At 40.9% G+C, this 20,153-nt stretch overlaps 2 protein-coding genes across 3 annotated transcripts in view; one reads left to right on the top strand and one right to left on the bottom strand.

Annotated features, from left to right (window-relative positions):
• The window catches only part of LOC126354605 (dnaJ homolog subfamily C member 28), a 49,651-nt gene extending 33,653 nt beyond the window's left edge, over positions 1–15,998 (bottom strand). The window contains exons 1-2 of one of the 2 annotated variants that reach the window (XM_050004359.1): positions 15,711–15,998; positions 5,006–5,137 (exon numbers count right to left, since the gene is read on the bottom strand). In XM_050004359.1, coding sequence (XP_049860316.1) covers positions 5,006–5,137; positions 15,711–15,845 — 267 coding nt within the window. In that variant the 5' untranslated portion in view covers positions 15,846–15,998. The remainder of the gene's footprint in view (positions 1–5,005; positions 5,138–15,710) is intronic. The other variant, XM_050004360.1, reaches the window with a different exon arrangement.
• Positions 15,999–16,260: 262 nt separating this feature from the next.
• The window catches only part of LOC126354606 (translocation protein SEC62), a 93,510-nt gene continuing 89,617 nt past the window's right edge, over positions 16,261–20,153 (top strand). The window contains exon 1 of the mRNA XM_050004361.1: positions 16,261–16,350. Coding sequence (XP_049860318.1) covers positions 16,315–16,350 — 36 coding nt within the window. The 5' untranslated portion in view covers positions 16,261–16,314. The remainder of the gene's footprint in view (positions 16,351–20,153) is intronic.

Genomic DNA, 20,153 nt, shown 5'->3' with positions numbered 1-20,153 from the left:
CTGGCTCCTTCCGAGTCATAATGTAACTGCTACCATCACTATTTTGCATTTAACTAATGTTTTCAGAGTTTTTGGACCCCCCAAACAAAATTGTTAGTGATAACCTGTCGGCTTTCCTTTCAGCTCCCTTCAAGGCATTCTGTTTTTCAAAACGGTGTCAAGCATGTAACTACTAGACCATATTATCCGCAGGGCTCTTTCGTGGAGAAGGTCAATCGAAATCTTAAATCCGCATTGATTATTTTCCATCAGAGGATGCCTAGTAAGTGGGATTCTAGTCTTCCTTGGCTTAGCTTTGATTTCAATACCGCCAATCATGAGGCACTGAAAGCTACTCCGGCCTCCTTGATCCTTGCCTATCCTGTTAATTCCCCCCTTTCGAACTTATGGGGAAGTCAAGATCTAATTCAGGCAGATATTACCCCTCAGGTCATCTAGGACAACTGGAACCATGCCAGACGTAATATTCTCAGGGCCCATTACAAGCAAGCTGAGCGTTACAATCGTAATTGACGAACCTTTAGGGGAAGGCCAGGAGATCAGGTGAATGTATGAAATTTTCCCGGGAGACAGGTGCATATCGGAAATTTTAGTAAATTCACTCCCTGGTTTTTGGGCCCTCGTACCATTCTGCATATTTCAGGCCTGGTTAACATTCTGGTTAAGGATAACCACACTGGTAAGAAGTACAGGGTCCACCTTAGCCAAGTTACATTTGGTTAGCCCAATTGTTGAGTTACCCCCGGGTTGGTGTTTGGCTCGGAAGGGGGGGGGGGGGGGGGGGGAGCCATGTGTGGCTTGCATTCATGCCGTTTGTTCTTTGGCATTTCATCACAGCAAGTGGGGTCTTGTTTCTTCCTTACTTACTGGCGTACCGAAGTTGCTGGCTTGTCTCTGTGAGTGGCAGCAGCAGCGCTTATCGATGCTAGTACAGTCGTACTATCTTTGGTGTGACAGTTAGTACTTCTGGGTGGTGGTGATGGTGTGTGTGTGTGTGTGTGTGTGTGTGTGTGTGTGTGTGTGTGTGTGTGTGTGTGTGTATGTGTGTGTGGTGATCAGTCGGTTGGGACAGAGCAACGAGGATCTCTCCATGGCACAAGGCCAGGCCAGGACCACGGGCAGCGTGCATGCACTGTCAGATCATGAAGCGCTAGCTGCAAGAGTGACAAAGATCGTTGCCTGCATCGAACCTGGATGCTGAAGCTGAGTGAACAGGTAACCTGTTATGAAGCCTCAACTATTGTGACATCTCTTCATTCATTTGCAGGTTGTTGCTGACTGGGCCGTTTGGGCTAGCAGCAACATATGATATGTTGGGGTTGGGAAAAACTTGCAGCCATCTTCCTATATTGTGATTAATTATTAAATTGACTGTTACTTACCAGTGAAGTGCACCAGCAGTATTTTCTGCCCTGTGGACGTTAAACGCCCCAGCTACCTACCCTGGTCATTAGCGTACTTTTCCGGCAGTGTGCCTTTAATCATCCTGTTGATGTCCAGCACGGCGTGTAGTTCGACAGCCTTTAAGTTGTTTGGTTCATACTTGCTTAGAGTGGTTATTGTTCCCTTGACTATTTTTAAACGCCAATTTCTGAAGATGTAGTGCTGTTCAAATCCTCATCCTCGGCTGATATTTGCCATCGTTGTGCCATTGGTCAGATGTAGGGAATTGGTTAAATTGTTGGTCGGTCCTTGGGCCGTCCCTAGTTTGGGTTGCCATCCGATTATTTAACTTCAATCCTTGGCTGCCTGTCTCACCTCACCTTACGTTTGAGCTACCTTCTCAGGTACTCTTGGAACGCTTCTGAGCACCACTTGTTCTATTTGTTTTAGATTGTGATTTTCATTTTAGTTTGAAGTACTGTGTGAGGCCTTCGGTCGCGTATTAATTCAGTTCTTTTAAGTTTTACATAAATACCTTCTGCCATGTTAAATTAAAATTTTGAAGATTGATTTTATTTTAAAAAAGAAAACAAAATTTTCTCTGAAAATTGGTTCTATCTGAAATTGTTTGTAATCCAGGCCCTAAGACATTAGTTGTTCCATGTGTTATGTGTGGCCCTCAGCCGAGGATTTGAACCCCTTTTAATAAGGCCTTCAGCCGTGTGTATTCTTTAAAGGAAAATTTATTATAAGAAGGAAGGGGTTTATTTTAAATTGTTTGTCTGACTTCTTGTTCACACCTTCAGTTGTCATTTCAAATTTGTTTGTGGCCTTCAGTTGTGCAATAAGTTAATATTTCTTTAATTAGGCTTTGGCCGTTCTGTTGTAAGTTTAAAAAGAAATTTCTTGGATGGAAAAATTGTTTATTAATTTGTTTTAATTATAGTTGTCCTTCAGACGTCTAGTGTAGGCCTACAGCCATTCTTGCTTTTGGTGTGGTTTTGGGCCTTCAGCCCAGAAAGCATCTCAGGTTCTTTAACAAGGCCTTCAGCCATATTGTTTAATTGTGATCTTTTAAAGCAATATGTAAATGAGTGGTTCTTAGAAAAATAAAGTTGAATCTTTGATTCTGCAACTCACAGTAACTGTTTACAGCCCCATTCACAATCATAACCTTGTCCTGTTGTCCTCTGAGTACCTACCAATCGGGTAAACATTCTACTTTGCAGCTTTCAGAATTCTTCATACACTTGTACTGCTAACTCCCACTTCACGTGCACATTGCATAGCAGACTTCTGTAGAGAATTAACAAATGTTTCCAACGTGAGATCCAATGAAGCAGGACTTGTAGCTGTACACAGTCTTCCTGATCTTCCTTTGTGAATGTCACAAATCGTTCCACACAATTCAAACTTGTCAATGATGCGTTTAATTGTTAGGTGGGTTGGCAGTTCTGTTTCAAACTCCCACCTCCACTGATGTTGCACTTCCACGGCATTATCAAACTTGAAAAACCTCTTCATAATACATTTTCATTGCTCGAATGTCAAGCACGCTACAGCCATTTTGTTTTCTCAATACAGAGATGAAAGTAAGTACTAACATCTGTTGAGCCAAAGACAATACTACAATACACTCATAACTCAAATCGAACGACAATATCAGTGTCTCGATAGAGCCTGATAAAGTGTGTATACATATTTCTGGTGGACTCTGTAATATGGGATCTAAACAAATGGAGAGTGCCTGGTGGAATACAAACACAAGACTGGGAAAACATTTGGATTCTCTCTCTCTCTCTCTCTCTCTCTCTCTCTCTCTCTCTCTCTCTCTCTCTCTCTCTCACACACACACACACACACACACACACACACACACACACACACGCGCGTGCGCGCGCGCCCAAACACACACACACACACACACACACACACACACACACACACACACACACAATGCCTGCACAGCTACATCACCCTGGCCGACAACATTGTGCTGGCACTTCTGTTTGACTGCAGAGCCATATTTTAATTACATACTTGAAAAGCCACATAGAATATGGAGAATATCACAAATGACTTCTAGTGTCAAAAGAAACAGTATTGAAAATATCTGTAAGACGACACTTTGATGTGTGAATGATACACTGACTTTCTACACTTGTATGTAATCTGATAAGAGACACCAACATAGTAATGCTTAGCACCTGGTTTCACACTGAAGACAATGGCAACACATCATGGAATGGTTCCATGAAACATCACATACATTTGGGAATCATCTTGGTCCATGACTCTCAACCTGCATATTAAACTCAGGGAAATTGATCATGGGTGGGTCCTAGATCCACACAGTTTGCTTTGTGGCATCCATGATGATTTCAATGAAATTGAGGTTTAGTGTCAAATGAAGTTACACAAGTGCCTTTATGTTCTTGGAAGTCAAGCACACTCTCAACCTTTCCATCACACCCACACCCACACACACACACACACACACACACACACACACACAAACCTTTCCATCACACCCACCCACACACACCCACCCACCCACCCACCCACACACACACACACACACACACACACACACACACACACACACACACACAAATTAGGTATGGGCACTTGGAAACAAAAACAGGAGCTCCTCGTCGGCAGCCACCAGTGCTCATTACCAGACCATGAAGGTGTTTGTGCTGGTGAATGAGTTCTTGATTTCTCACATGTGTAAGTCTTCTTTTATTCCCCCTCCACATAACTTATGAAAGCCCTATAACAGTATTATGAGCTTTTTTCCCTTCCATTTTACTTTAAACTTGTTTCTTAACTTTTTTCATTCTTCTGTCTTACATTTGCTCCTTCTGGAGAAACTTCCAGTTATATAACTGAAAATTTTCTATTCCTTGCCAGTATCTAACAGTTCAACTACATTTGTTCCATATTCATGGAAATTGTTAATACCCTCTCTTATTATGGCATGTACATCTTTTCTTCATTTTACAGTAAGGGTAAGGACACAACAAAAATCTGGAACTGCTATCAGAGATGCTGTTTTAGTAATTCACATACTGTCTTATTTTGAGAAGACCCACAGTCACTGATTGTACGACAAATTTTGTTGTCATTCAAAACTGCACATATTTCTGATGTTATGACTGGTTTCAGCTCCACTGAACTATCTTAAGAACTGAATATGATAGCTACAAGAGTCACCTGTCAATTTCTATAAGCAATATGCATGTGTGTCGCACTATGACACAGAATTCATATTGCTTACAGAAACTGATCAATTATTTGACATGAATAACATCATACTACAACTGCATTAGGGTGGCAGCCTGTGTGTTTCATAGCCTTTGAAAAGCTCTTTGGTAGGTGTAAAACTTATCATCTCTGCATATTATTTACATGTTCATTTTCGCAGAATTGGAAGTTATTGACTTAAGATGACTATCTTACATGATTATTCCATAAGACAAAAACAGATAAGAAAGTATGCCAGCTAGCTCTGTTACTCAGGAGCCAAGTTAATAAGAAAAACTTCGTGTGTGAGGCAGGTACGGGTACCTTACATTGTTGCCAGTTGCTATGATTACAATTCAAAATAATCCTACTGTACCTGGTGAAACTTCTCAGAGTCTGCCTCTGGAGAACCACTGTCTGGATGATACCGTTTCACGAGTTCAAGGAAAGACGTACGAACTTTTTCTTGGTCACAGCCATTCTCCAGCCCAAGTACATGATAATATGCCTACAGAATAAAATATTTTATGAAATGTGTGTCCTGATTCTCATCTAGGTAATGTATGTATTCACGATACTCTTTCATGTGGACAAATTTCTGTGAGCCATGTATTATTGAAAATTAAACATTTATGTAAGTAAAAACACAATAATATTAGTTGAAAATATTTTATTACATTATTTTTGTACATGGTAATGAAAAGTCCTTGGTATAATATAAGAAATGAAAGGGGTAAATTTAATAACTCACCAAACACTTGAGGCAGTGGATTATCAACATAACCAAGATTGAAAGCTGCTAAGCTTTTGGACAAGTCATTCATCAGAGGGACAGGTTAGGTTTCAGCTGTTACACATTGTGAAGGGGCCACTGAAGTTGTGTATGTTATGCTCAGCAGCGAGTTTTACTCACTCTGTTCTTGGCCTCAGTTTGACAATTGGTTGATGGTCATACCTGCATAAAAGGCAGTGCAGAAGTTACAGCAGCACTTGTGTATGATATGGCTGCTTTTCCCTAACAGGATAGGATATATCAGTGACATGACTGGAATAGATTTCACTGGGATGGTGCAGAGGCCAGGTCTTGCACTTGGGTCTTCCATAGGTGTACTGCTTAAGTGGCGAAGGGTTGTAACAGGAGAATAGACTAGGATATTTTGTAGACTGGGTGGGCAGTGAAAGGATTGTGAGTGGGATGTTCCTTATTGAATTCTTGGCAACAGATATAGCAAGCTGATCCACTCTAGGTACTGAGAAGATGTTCTTTCACAGACAGTTTCTGGGGGAAAGAGGAGTAGGGAAACATGTAGGAAAATGGCTTAGTATGACCTTCATCATCCCGAGTAAGGGACTGCTTGTTGCTGCAGATGTAGTGTCCATGAGTGGCCATACTAAATGAGAGAAATATTTTAGTGTGACAGATACAGTAGCTATGAAAATGGATGATTTTTGGGATTAATAAGGACAGAGGTTTTTTGAGAACAACTGCAGAGGTGAAGGTCCACATTCAGTAAGGGGGCAGACTGGACTCAGGAGGACAAGGTGCAGGGGATGGGAGAGAAGGTATTGAGGCAGAGGTGGGAAGAGGACAGGAGGTTTTGACATAGGGTCTAAATCATGTAGGTGACATCAGTGACCATGAACCAGGGTCTGAACTAAGATGATTTCCTCTAGATAGCCCATGAACAAGAAAAGAATGGAAGGAAGGAAGATTAGCACAGGGAAGGATATCAATGTGTCCCTTCAAAGCAATCATCCTGGAATTTGCCTGGAACAATTTATGAATATCACAGAAAACCTAAATGAGGATGGTCAGACACAGATTTGAACCATTGTACTCTCAAGTGCACATCCAGTGTGCTAACCACTGCTGCACCTTGCTCAATAACCAATGAACAGATTAGCATAAGAGAGTGCGAAGCAAGTTCCCATTCCTAGTCTGCAGATTTATCGTATACTTTTCCTCTGAAGGAGAAGTAGTTATGGTAAGGACGTAGTCTGTCAGACGTATAAGGAATAAGGTGGTGATTTTGGTCTCAGTAGGATGTTGGGAGACCTACTGATCAACAGTGATAGGGTACAGGCATGGGGGATGATGGTGTATAGCGACACAGCATCAACAGTGCTGAATAAGGACACAGGTGCTAATAGGGTGGGGTGGTTGAGAGGTGGTGAAGGAAATGGTTTGTGTCACTGATACATGGACCAAAGCTGTGAGCAATGGTTGGAGGTCCTGGCCAATAAGAGCCGATAACTAGGTAACCAGGGAATGAATGAATGGGAGTGAGAGATGGTCGCTGAATAAAGACACAAAATGGGAGAGCAAAGATTCTACATAGGGTTCTGGTCAAAGGGGCTGGAGGTGAAAAAGTGTTTCCACTGCAGGGACTGGAAGAAAGAGAATTGGTCTTTGACAAGTCCATCATTATTGAATTTGAATGTGGGATGAAGCTGAAGCCTTTGGATAGGACTGAAATTTCTATGGTATTGACATTTTTTGTGGCCAGGTTGACAACAGTGTTTTGAGTTTGATTGTGTTACATTCTGATATTTGATTCATACAGATAAAACAGTGGTCAAATAGACCAGAAGTAATGACACGTTTATTCAGGATACAGTTACAAGGCTGAAACAGCACTGTCAAGCAACTCTAAGTCTGTACAGCTTACAGGAAGACACAGCAGTTAGCAAGAAACCACCGATAGAGTTACTACAGGATTTATAACCAGACTGGTAATTCCATTGAAGATGTTACATGCAGTCCTAAGTGAGTGGCATAGTCCTATGCCTAGGCCTACCAGTCAGTGTATGCTGAGGATTTGTCAGATTTGTCAGAGGCCAGTCAAGAGTTGCTCTGAATGAGGGACCAAGGAGCAGTCGGTGCAACTGCCTGGCATAACTCTCAATCACGAGTCACTTCTCAGAGGCTGTATGCTTGCCTAAGTACCTCTGAGGCAGAGGTATACAGCACTGACTATTTTCAGGCATGTGACTTGTGGAGGGAAAGAGTCCCGCACTGGCTGTGTTCCCTGTCATAAACTGGAATGCCACGGGAAGGTGACAGTAGCGTCTAAACTAGTGGTGACCTTAGTTCCCAGTGATAACAAGCATTGTTGTTTTTGTTATTGTTGTACTTGTATTTGTTGTTGTTGCTGTTGTCATCGCAATGACTTGCTCCCCAGAGCTGTTATCATCGAGCTGACTTGCAGATGCCTGTGCAGGAAGTGGATGACACCTGAAGCTTAAGACAGCTGTGGGACACGGGTGTGCATGTGGTTGCAATCTGGCTGGAGTGTACATGTGGATACTGCATCCCTTCTTCCTTGGGGAGATGATGGTGGAGTCGTCTTGGTAGCAGCCAAAAATCCTGCATCCCCATCCCCCTTGGTGACAAGACTGCAGAAGGACAGATGGTGTAGAGCAGCCAGGAAGAAATGTGCAATGGAAAAGAGTGGGGCACTGGAGGAATCTGCTGCATGTGAAGCCACCAGAGAACCCCACATTCAGAAAGCATAGTAAGAAAAGGGTGTGAGCACAGAAAGAATGTTCCACTGCAAGCTTGCCACTGTAATATGTATGAGAGCCCAGAAAGCAAGAGAGTGGACTGCCTGAGAAAGCACTCCATCAAGTAATCCCTGTGGAGGATATGTAGGAACAGAAAGGAAAAGGTAGATCTGGGGTATGGAACGAGGAACAGAGGGTCTGATTAACCTAGGAGGTTGGAAGAATAAGGGTAGTGCACCAGACGAGTCCATTGCATGCAAAGCCACTGAAGGCCGGTGGTATCCTGGAAGCAGGTTGAGCCTGGAAACCAGTTGAGGCTGGAGGCCAGTTGAGTCTGGAGGCAAGCTGCCTTCACAAGTTGATCCTCAGAGGCCTCAAGGAGGACGATCCTCAAAGCTCCAGAGGTGGCTGATCATCAGAGCCCTGGAGGTCAGCTAAAGAAAACCCTGCACAGCTGAACCTAGCTGGAGCTCTGTAGCCAGCTGATACCTGTAGCAGTGCCACCCTAGAGAAGAGTGTGTGCCACAACTGCAAAATGCAGATGCAACAGGAAGCAGCATTGATTGGTAGCAGGTGGACAGGACGCAATGCTACTGGGAAATTCTGCTAGTAAGTCTCCCAGATATTCGAAAATGTTAAGAGAATTGGCCACAATGATCAGGCAGAAAAGGCACATGAAAATAGTAGACATGTTAGGTCCAGGGCAGAAAACAACAGGAGATGCAAATGGAGACAAAATAGAGAGCTTGGTACTAATGACAAGACAAGAACTGAAACAAGGTTGCACTACAAACAAATGGACAACAGAAATGTATAGACATAATCTGCAAGTAGAGCCTTCACAGAATATGTAGCATGTAGATACAAAATGTCAAATGGGATGAGACTGGGAAAAGTGGCACCAGAACCAGCACAAGTAGGTGATCTTGTTACCAGTTCCTTTGTACGAACCACTGGCATTCTTGGGAAGAGGGTCAATCTTACAGTGGGCAAGGCTGTGAAAGGTGGTAAAAACTTTATCCTCATTGTCAATCTCCAAAACAGAGCCTCTCTCGAGAAAAGGGCTGCCGTGGCTGCAATATGCAGAGCAAGTGTAAGCAGCATCAAGTAGAGTTGGAGGGGGCAGCAGCAATAGGCAGATGCAAAGGAAGCAGCATCGGGTGGCCAGATGGCACATGAGACTGAAAATGCTAGGACTCTTTCCTATTCAGGTATTGGGATGAGAACAGGGAAAGCATGTTGGTTACTCTTGACACCATTGATGAAAATAGACAGAGCAATGTGGAAGCTCCATTACCAATGACAGAGGAGATATCACAAAGAAGAGTTTTATCTTCATTGTTAATATTTTATGGCAGATAAGGCTGTGAGAGGTGGACAAATCTTTGTCTTCTTCGCCAATATCCAAAATAATGGTTCCCTCAAGGAAAGGGCTGCAATGTACAGGACAACAGGAAGCTGCATTGGACAGAGCTACAAGGCAGGGGGCATTGGGGACAGGAGGGAGGGGGGGGGGGGCAACACCCAGAATGAGTGGCAAGAGGAGAATGCTGTGGGATTGTAACTATCACTAACTTGTACTGTACCTGATATGGTACATACAGATGAAAGAGCAGCCACACAGACCAGAAGTAATGAAATGTTTATTCAGAATATAGTTACAGGAATAAATAACATGGTTTAGCACTGTACAGTCTACGTCGGTTAGCAAGTAACCCACTAGGGAATTACTACAGGAGATGCCACCAAACTGGTAACTCAGGTGAAGGTGCATAATGAAGCCCTAAAGAGTCCTAGGCCTAGGTATGCAATTCGGTGTCCACCAAGAGAAGGATTTGTCAGATTGCAGAGGTTGGCACTGATTGGCAGTTACTTTGAATAATGCCCTGTGGAGCAGTCAGCGCAACTGTATGGTGTAACTCTTGAAGCTGACTATTTTCAGTCACATGACTCATGAAGGGAAGTGTTCCCATGCTGGCTGTGTCGTCTCCAGTCATCAACTGGCTCTGCACCAGACACCGAGGGTAGCACCTGTAGGTGTGAAATACTGAGTTCCCAGCCATGTTGTATTTGTTGCTGTTGTGCTGGTTTTCAAACACCTGTGCAGGAAGTGTACGACACCTGTAGCTTAGGGTAACCATGACACATGGGTGTGCACACAGTTGCAGTCTGGTCGGAGTGTACATGCAGATAATGCATACCTTCTTCCTACAGGAGAAAAATCCTGCAGATTGCATTCTGGCTTTTTGGAAAGTCAGAGGGAGCATCAAGGGATGCAGGTAAGAAAGGTCAACAATGCAGAGTAAACTTGCTACAAGAGGTTAATTTGAGGGAAGGGAAGTTAAGTGGGATACAATAGGTATTACTGCTTAGTGGTAGTATGAGGTGGTAGGAGAATACCAGTAAATTCGAAAACTTTTGTAGGTGATCTCTAGCACTCTTACATTTGCTGAATGACAAGGGTTTCAATTTGGGTGATAAAAGTGATAGACTTACTGAAAAAAATATTACGGTTACACTACCAACAAGGATTGGCAATCTCAAATGGCTCTGAGCACTATGCGACTTAACTTCTGAGGTCATCAGTCACCTAGAACTTAGAACTAATTAAACCTAACTAACCTAAGGACATCACACACATCCATGCCTGAGGCAAAATTCGAAACTGCGACCGTAGCGGTCACCCGGTTCCAGACTGCAGCACCTAGAACCGCACGGCCACTCTGGCCGGCGGTAATCTCAGAATGTAGACAATTAATGAGAGTGATAAATGGTGAGTTATTTTAACTTATTAGAGAATATCTATAAACTCCTCATTAACTTTCTAAAATGTATGCACAGGATAGGCCATGAAGAGCAACAAAATGTGGTGTCGAATATCATTGACATCCCGCTGCAGAGTAAAGGTGCCACAAATGACAACCAATGCCGTCCTGCTTTGAAAATAAATGGCACCCCAGACCATCCCTCCTGGCTGCTGAGCCAATGGTGAGTGACAATCACGTTGGTATCCTATTGATGTCCGAGGCATCTCCACACGTCTCTGCTGGTCACCACATCATCAAAGCAGGACTCATCGATGAAGACAATTTTACTCCATTCAATGACATTCCAGGCAGAAGACATGCCTGGAGACTTCCCACACAGTGGTGGGATAACAACTTGATTGTCACCTGTCATACGCTCTGACAACCAGGAGTGATTGTCTAGGGTGCTATTTCTTTTCATAGCAGGATACATTCGCTTGTCTTCTGTGGAACCCTTACAGCACAGCAGGTACATTGACAATATTCTACGCTGCATTTTGTTGTCCTTCATGGGAAGCCATCTGGGGCTTACATTTCAGCAAAGTAATGCCCACCTGCACACAGCAAGCGTTTCTGCTGCTCATCTTCATTCTTTCCAAACCCTACCTTGGCCAGAAAGGTCACCAGACCTCTCCATTACTGAGAATAGATGGGGTCCTCCATCCATCTTGGAATTTTGCTGATCTAAATGCCAACTATATAGCATTTGGCACAGTATCCCTCAAGAGGACATCCAACAACTCTATCAATCAGTGCCAAGTCGAATAACTGCTTACATAGGGGCCAGAGGTGGACCAACGTGTTAACTGACTTTCTCAATTCGTCAAGTTCTTTCTCTTGAATAAAGAGTCCAATTTTTGTAAAATTGTAATCATTTGTTTGCCTGTACATGTACATCACTTCCACTGATTTCTCTCCCATTTGGATAATTCCTTTGTGGTGTGTCCTTTTTTGTCTAAGAGTGTATTATAGTTGCTTCGGCTCCTTAGCTCTAGAGTAGAAAATATTGGCAAACATTATGGACACAGCTTATCTCTGTCAGAAACCATCAAACTGTGCAGTCAAGTAACATTTCAGAACTTGAGCAGACATAGGTGTCTTGTTCAACGTTTTTTCTTTTTCTTTTTTTTTTTTCTTTAACTCAGTTCCAACAACAAAAGGATATATGTCACCATCATTTCCCAGCTCCAGTTTCACATGTGTGGTCCACAAGCTTTAGCCATCTGCTCTGTCTTCACAGATCTTCTACTTCTGGACATCTTCCCACTAGAATACTCTTTTTTTCATGTCATATTTCACTGTATCCATCCAGCATTTTCTGAGCCTCATCTTTTGCCTTGAACATAACTGGGTGGTTAGATACGCCTGGTAAATTTCCATGAAAGAATGGAGCATTTCCGTTGCACCTTCATATTTGGTAAACTTGATTATTCCAAGGATTTAATACAGAATTTTAACACTGTACAGCACACAGTTCATCGTTGCCAACTGTGTTTTGTGCAGTTATTTAACATCTTCATTTGAAGGATTGGACTGCTGCAGAAATGAAAACAGAAATGGATGAATTGCACAAGGGCCCTGCACCATCATTGAAGACCATCTGCTTTTGGATTAATGAAATTGAATGAGGATGTATTGGTGCCGAAGATGAAGCACACTCTGGCCATTCAACTGAAGTCACCACACAGGGAACTACTGACAAAGTCAATAATATGTTATTACAAGACTCCTGAATAAAGCCGGCCGCAGTGGTCTAGTGGTTCTAGGCGCTCAGTCCGGAACTGCACGACTGCTACGGTCGCAGGTTTGAATCCTGCCTCGGGCATGGACGTGTGTGATGTCCTTAGGTTAGTTAGGTTTAAGTAGTTCTACGTTCTAGGGGACTGATGACTACAGAGCCATTTGAACCATTTTTTTAATAAAAATTCATGAGATTGTTGAGACTGTAGGCACCTCAATGGAGCAAGTGGATTATATCTTGCAAGGAGAATTGGCTATGAAGAAACTGTGTGCAAAGTGGGTGCTGCAACTGTTTTATCTCAACCAAAAGTGCATCTGGCACAACATTTTGATACAATGTCTGGTAATGTTTATTAAAACTGCAAGACTTTTTGCACCAATTTGTGACTGTTGCTGAAACCTGGATCCCTCATTACACACTAAGACTCAAAACAGCAGTCAAAACAATGGACAAAGGCTGGTAAAAGCACTGTTTCTTGTGATTCCCACGGAATAATCTTAATATAGTACTCGGAAAAGGCAAAAGCATAACTGGACCGTATTACGCATCACTACTGGATCATTTGAAAGTTGTGCTGCCTGGAAAAAAGACCAAGTTGGGCAGGCAAAAAGGCACTCTTTCACCATGATAATACGCCATTCCATACATCAATAATAACAAGGGCAAAAACGCATGAATTGGGCTTTGAACTGGTTCCTCAGCCAACCTATTCACCTCAAGTGACTTCTTGCTGTTTTCCAACTTGAAACTCTAGCTTGGTGGGAAGAAATTTGATCACACGAGGAAGCGATAGTTGCAGTCAACAAGTATTTTGCACAATTTGACAGAACCTAGTTTTTAAAGTGGGATGCAAAAGCTGGAGGATCCACGGGCCTAGTGTATGTCCCTCAAAGGAGACTATGACAAGAAGTAACGTAAGTTGTTTATGAAACAAATATTTTTCCTTGCTTCTTTAGCAGACTTCTCAAATCACCCTTGTATACTGAAATATATTTTCTGGCAGATTTTTTTTTTCACCTGTTCTCTTAATCTGACCATACCACTGCAATTTCTGTTTCTTTATTACACTAGTAACAGGGACTTCAATGCAGGATACATTATTTGTTCACCTCATATTTTATCTTGTCCTTTCTACTAGTTTGTGTCACAGCTCTTATGAATTTCATTTCTATAGCTTGAATTCTGCTATACTATTTTTATCAGCAGAGTACAAGTCTCAAAACCATAAGTGAGGACGGGCACAAGATATGTGTGATACACAGTTGTTTATGGCTTTTTGTGGTATTTTACTGTCGAAAAAAAGATTTCTGACTTGACCATAAAACTACGTAGGACTATAATTACAACAGTAAAATTTAGCAGGTCCAGAAATTAGAGTTTTTGTAATTGTTCTAACACACTATTTAGCTTGATTATTTTATAAACTGCTTGCTTGTAAGGTATTACTCTTCTGACTGTTTTAAGCTTAAAAATAGCTTACACTTGATCAATAAGGATAACAGGAACTTGGCTAATACAGTCAGTGTATCATGCATTATCAATAAAAATTAATAAGTCACTAATTCATGTATTCTGCCTCTTATGCTAAGAATAGTTTCACACTGGACCATAAATGGCCAGTGCTGCTTCAAAGATCTCAAAAGTCTTACATTCAGATCCTGGAGCATTATCTTAACAATTTTGTTACTAACAATTTAAATTAGTTTTAGATTAGCTGTGATTTAAACTAGCACAATACAGACTGCAACAGTAATTTTCATCTAGACTTTTCTCCTTGTGCTTGGTTCAGAATGGCATTCTGTATTCTGGTGCAAACACTTTCAATATGCTCCCATTACTAATAAAGAAGAAATTGAGAATCCCTGCCAACCAAAAGAAAACTTACAGCATTTGTAACTTCTTCTACAAACTGCATGATTAGCTAATTGAAGAATCCTATTAACTGCAAGATCAACAGCAACAATATTTCTTGTAAGCAAGCTTCTGTTGTTACACGCAGCAAACTGTTACCCTCCAATAAATATAAATAAGATAATGTATGCATTAAACTAGTCGTAGAATATAATCAGCTGGCATTTATGATATTTTAGGCAACAGCAATTTTTTCGAAGTAAGAGATTTGCTACTAGCACCACTACTGATAAATTAAATTCAGCCTTTGTAGACATGACGTTTGTACAGCACTTTAAAGGCAATAAACTCTCAGGATGGTATCACAGGACTTAGGATAGAAAGAATCAGTTGGGGGAATGGGGAATAGGTTATGACACTCATATTAGTATTGTGAGAGAAGGGATGGGTGGGGGAAATGAAGCACAATTGTATACAAAATAAAAATTATTGAAAAACTGTGTTTATTAATAACCAAATATACTAATACTTCCACTTTATGATAGGTACCTGCTACTTATGATATAATTCATTGACAAATTTTGTATGAGATTTTCAAATATTATTTTGCTGTAAAAATACTTTCTGTATTCAAATTTTAGCAATGTTTGACACTGGTTGGTTACAAAAGACAAAGCATTGCAGATTGAAGGTACATTGCTACTGGAGGTTTTCATAATATATACAAGACATTCTGCATTTTCATTTTCAAGGAGGAGAATAGTGGGGTCAGTAAACAGATTTGAGATTTCATTATGAATGACTCAAAGTACACTTGTTACTAATTAATTTCCATTATAGTTTCTAACTCTATCTGAACCAATACTGAATTGATACATCTATCTGCGTGCCAGTTTATGGTTTACCGTCATAGACTTATTCTGCTACAGCTAAGAGTTATTCTTTCCGTTGAAAGAATGGTATGTGGAATATGCTTTTGGAAAATACTGGGAGTGGGGCTCGTTATGAAAGCATCAGTGTAGCATATAGTTCATTTCTAATAATGGGTATATTTAATGTTTTATCAGTATAAATGCGAAAATTTAATATGCGCAGGTCATATCTCAATACCAAATCATCTAACTTCACATGACTACGCTGGTTTGCGATGGATTAAGTCATTTGTCTTCATATCTTACCGAATAATCTGTCTTCCTATCGCCAGAATAGTTCTTCAATAAAATGTTACGCGTTGGAATATTTCTACATTTTGAAGTAAACAGTTGTATATTTTTCCTGTAAAGCGTTGTGCAGCATGTCTGTTGCGTTGCCATTTGTTTTGTTTTTTTGTTATGGACAACAAAACGTCAATGGTTTACTGCCAACGATATACCGTTGCCTGAAGTAGATTGCGACCATCAAACTTTATCTTAATATTTTGCAACGTAATTGAATTAAACTTTGCCATATCAGATCTTTACATAATTTTAGTTTCTTTGTAACCATTTCACATATCTATGTCATTTATTGTTTCATGGTAGGTCACAATCAGTTATTATTGGGTTTGCTCCTTTGCACTTATTTCTCGGTAGTCATCATACTAACAGCGTCGTCTGCTACAAGGGAAGATTGCAAAGCTAATCATGCTAATATTTGATTTATTCTTAGATAGATCCCACAGTGGGATGAGAAAGTAAGAATTCGGTTTAAATTTTTTTCTTATGATCATATATTATCTCCATTTTTGTTACGATGGTCACTTAAAATTGGTTAATTCTTGACTACTGTGGTAGTTGTCAAAAAATGGCTGAGAAGAGGAAGGGAAAGAAACGAAAAGAGGTAAACGAAAGCTAATATACTAGGATTTAATATTTATATTGTGTCAAGCTGTGTAGACACACAACATTTCATAACAGTCGCGATTTTCAATTGCTTATTTTGGAAAAATTGCCGATGTTTGGGAAGAGAACTAATGTATGAAAGAAGTGACGTTGGCGATTCTAGCAATTGTTGGCGTGTTGCGGATTGAGTATCTCACCGGCTGGGAAAACATTATGAACATTGTCAAACTACCGTTGTATATGTCCTTCCGCATAAATGATTGACACAGGTCGTATCCTACCCATTTTATTTTAAGGTACCTTATTTAAACTCATACTCCTCTCGAAATGGAAGAAATAACATTAATTCTTGATTTGTTATTTTGAGACGTGTAAGTAGGTGGAATTATAGGAATTCATCATAACCCAAAATTCTCTGCTGTAGAGGTAAAGAAACACTGTGTTGTGTCTTGATGAAGTACACTATTCTATCATCGCTCACATTCCGTTCATATAGTGGAGATTGCCCGCCTTCGCGTAGTTGTGCTAATCTTTCAGCCATATGGATAAAAGAGAGTCGTGTGTAGGTGGTCGGTGCTCTGTGCTTTGTTCCATCGCTGGATGGTCTGAGTACTGGGCCATCCATTCTGTGGGATTATGTGATTCTTGTAGAAGTGACTTGCACGTGATATATTGCTCTGTAGTCGTACATTGTCTGTGTATTATACCATTATGATGTCATCTGTGGAAAATTACAGTAAGCTTTCGCCACCAATACCCCATTTAACATGAACCACGCAATTGTTACTTTATTCTGCTTTGTTTGAAGTATTTTATCTATGGTTCACGGTAGCAATTCTTCAGCATATATGCAACTACTTTTGAGGAACATCATTGTTAATAGAAGTCAACATGTTCTGTTTTCCATTGCAGCAGATTATGTCTTTTTAGTTATAAAGTTCCAGACATCCATGTGAGCTGTAAAACACCATGTGTATAAAACATTGCTTTTTTGTATCACACATGAGCTTAATATAGAAGTAAAATGAAATTATGTTATGGTATAGTTAGGTTATAAAGTAACCACTGAAAATGTTTGCCTTATATCTGCATTTAAGTCACTCTGTTCCTTGTTGTTATGTGGGAAAAACTTCAATTTCCACATAGGAAGTTATGTCCACTTTTGTCACTGTGCCTAATATTGTGCTGAACACAACATAAGTGTTGTTTTGATCTTCTTCTTCTTCTGCCCCCCCCCCTTTTTTTTTTTTTTTTTTTTTTTTTTCCCACCTTCTAACTTTACATCATTTTGCCTCCTTGTGTTTTAGTACTTAATGATCATTCCAATACAGACCAGAAAGTTCTGTATTGTGTACTCGGTTCCACATTCCCCTAGCTCAGAAGGTGTCCTCACAACCACCTCTGCCTACCTAATGCGTGCTCAGTACATGGATATTATTCCTAAGATATTTAGTTGAGAGAGTAGTCTCATGTTTAAGGGGAATCTGGTTTAGATCCGTGTGTGATTGTTGTGGTTTAGCTTTTCTATGGCGCATTTGACGCACTAAAGCAAATTCTGGGGTTGATTCCATAAAGAGGGTGAAGATTGAATTTATTTTAAATCACTGTCCAATTAAATTTTTGCTATATTTCTGCCTTAATTTCTTGATGTTTGAAACTTTCCATAACACACACAAAGTAATTCTTATATTGTAATAAAGACTTTTGAAGTTCTCTCAGTCAGTCACCTTTCATTTATATGTACTGTAAAGTTTCTGTACCGTTTTAGTTACATTTTTCATGGTAGTTGTCCTACCCTGTTGTTCTACCAAGAATTCTGTAATAACTACACTGAAGAGGGAAAGAAACTGGTACACCTACCTAATATTGTATAGGGCCTTCGCGAGCACTCAGAAGTGCAACATGATGTGCCATTGACTCGACTAATGTCTGAAGTAATGCTGGAGGGAACCGACACCATGAATCCTGCAGGGCTGTGCATAAATCTGTAAGAGTACAGGGGGGTGGAGACCTCATCTGAACAGCACACTGTAAGGCGTCCCAGATATGCTCAAGCAGAAGTGTTTGAACTCAGAAGAGTGTTCCTGGAACCACTCTGTAGCAATTCTGGACATGTGGGATGTCACATTGTCGTGCTGGAATTGCCCAAGTCTGTCGGAATGCACAATGGTCATGATGAGACAGGATGCTTATGTACATGTCGCCTGTCGGAGTCGTATCTAGACGTATCAGGCGTCCCGTATCACTCCAACTGCACACGTGCCACACCATTAGAGCCTCCGCCAGCTTGAACAGTCCCCTGCTGACATGCAGGGTCCATGGATTCATGAGGTTGCCTCCATGCCATTACACGTCCATCTGCTCGATACAATTTGAAACGAGACTTGCCCAACCAGGCAACATGTTTCCAGTCATCAACCGTCCGATGTTGGTGTTGACGGGCCCAAGTGAGGTGTCGTGCAGTTTTCAAGGGTACACGAGGGGCCGTCAGCTCCGAGAGCCGACATCAATGATGAATGGTTCACATACTGACACTTGTTGATCGCCCAGCATTGAAACCTGGAGCAATTTGCGGAAGGGGTGCACGTCTGTCACATTGAACACATCTCTTCAGTCGTCACGGGTCCTGTTCCTGCAGGATCTTTTTCCTGCCCCAGCAATGCCGGGGGTTTGATGTTTATTGGATTTCTCGTATTCATGGTGAACTCGTGAAATGGTTGCACCCTGTGTCCCATCACCCTTGCGCAAACTATAATATCACGTTCAAACTCACTTAAATCTTGATACCCTGCCATTGTAGCAGCAGTAACCAATCTAACAACTGTGACAGACACTCGTCTTATATAGGCTTTGCTAACCACAGCGCAATACCTTTGTTCTGCCTGTTTACATATCTCTGTATTTGAATACGCCTGCCTATACCAGTTTCTTTGGTGCGTCAGTGTAGAATTGTAGGTATTTACGTGTGGATTTCTCATTTTCGCTCTTGTTGCAAATACAGTATATAGAGTAGAACTAATAATGAATAACAAAAGAGGAATGGGGATAATATACTAAAAATAGCATAGTGATTACTTTATCGTAGCCAAGATAGATAAAAAGCAAACACCCATCACAGTAGTAAAATATGCCTTCTAGCTCTGCAGATGATGGATATCTTGAAGAATGTGTGATGGATGAAGAAAATTATTTAGATAGTCAAGGAAAATAAAATTGGCAAAGAGTGAGAGTTGGAAAAGGAAGAGAAAAAAAAGAAACAGTAGAACAGTATGGACTGAGGGAAAAGAATGAAAGGGGAAACCCTCTGGTAGGGTCTTGCATAGGACACAACTTAATCTTTGCTAACACTTGCCTTAACAGTTGGAAATGAAGGTTATATACATGGAAAACCTAAAGACATCAAGAAGTTTCAAATAAATAAAATTTAATGGTAAGACAGAGTTTAAACTGTAAAACATATTGTGTATGAGTTATGACTGTGGAAATAATTTGTTAGTAAATACTGAACTGCAGGTTAAAACTGAAGAAATTGCAGATAGGTAGAAAATTAGGAGATGAGACCTGGGTAAGTTGAAAGAGCCAGAGGTTATTGAATTTTTCAAAGTGGGCATTGGGTAACAATTGACTGTAACAGTAACGGGGGAGAGGTCTACAGTAGAAGATAAATGGCTAGCTTTGAGAGATGAAAGCAACTTAGGACGAAATAGGCATGGCCTAGTAGAAATCCCTGGATAACGCAGGAGATATTGAATTCAGTTGACAGAAGGAGAAAATATAAAAATGAAGCAGCAAAAGCAATGG

Source organism: Schistocerca gregaria, chromosome 3 (genome assembly GCF_023897955.1).
Source record: "Schistocerca gregaria isolate iqSchGreg1 chromosome 3, iqSchGreg1.2, whole genome shotgun sequence".
In the NCBI taxonomy this organism is placed as follows: domain Eukaryota; kingdom Metazoa; phylum Arthropoda; class Insecta; order Orthoptera; family Acrididae; genus Schistocerca; species Schistocerca gregaria.
This window is presented reverse-complemented; position numbering and strand designations above follow the sequence as displayed.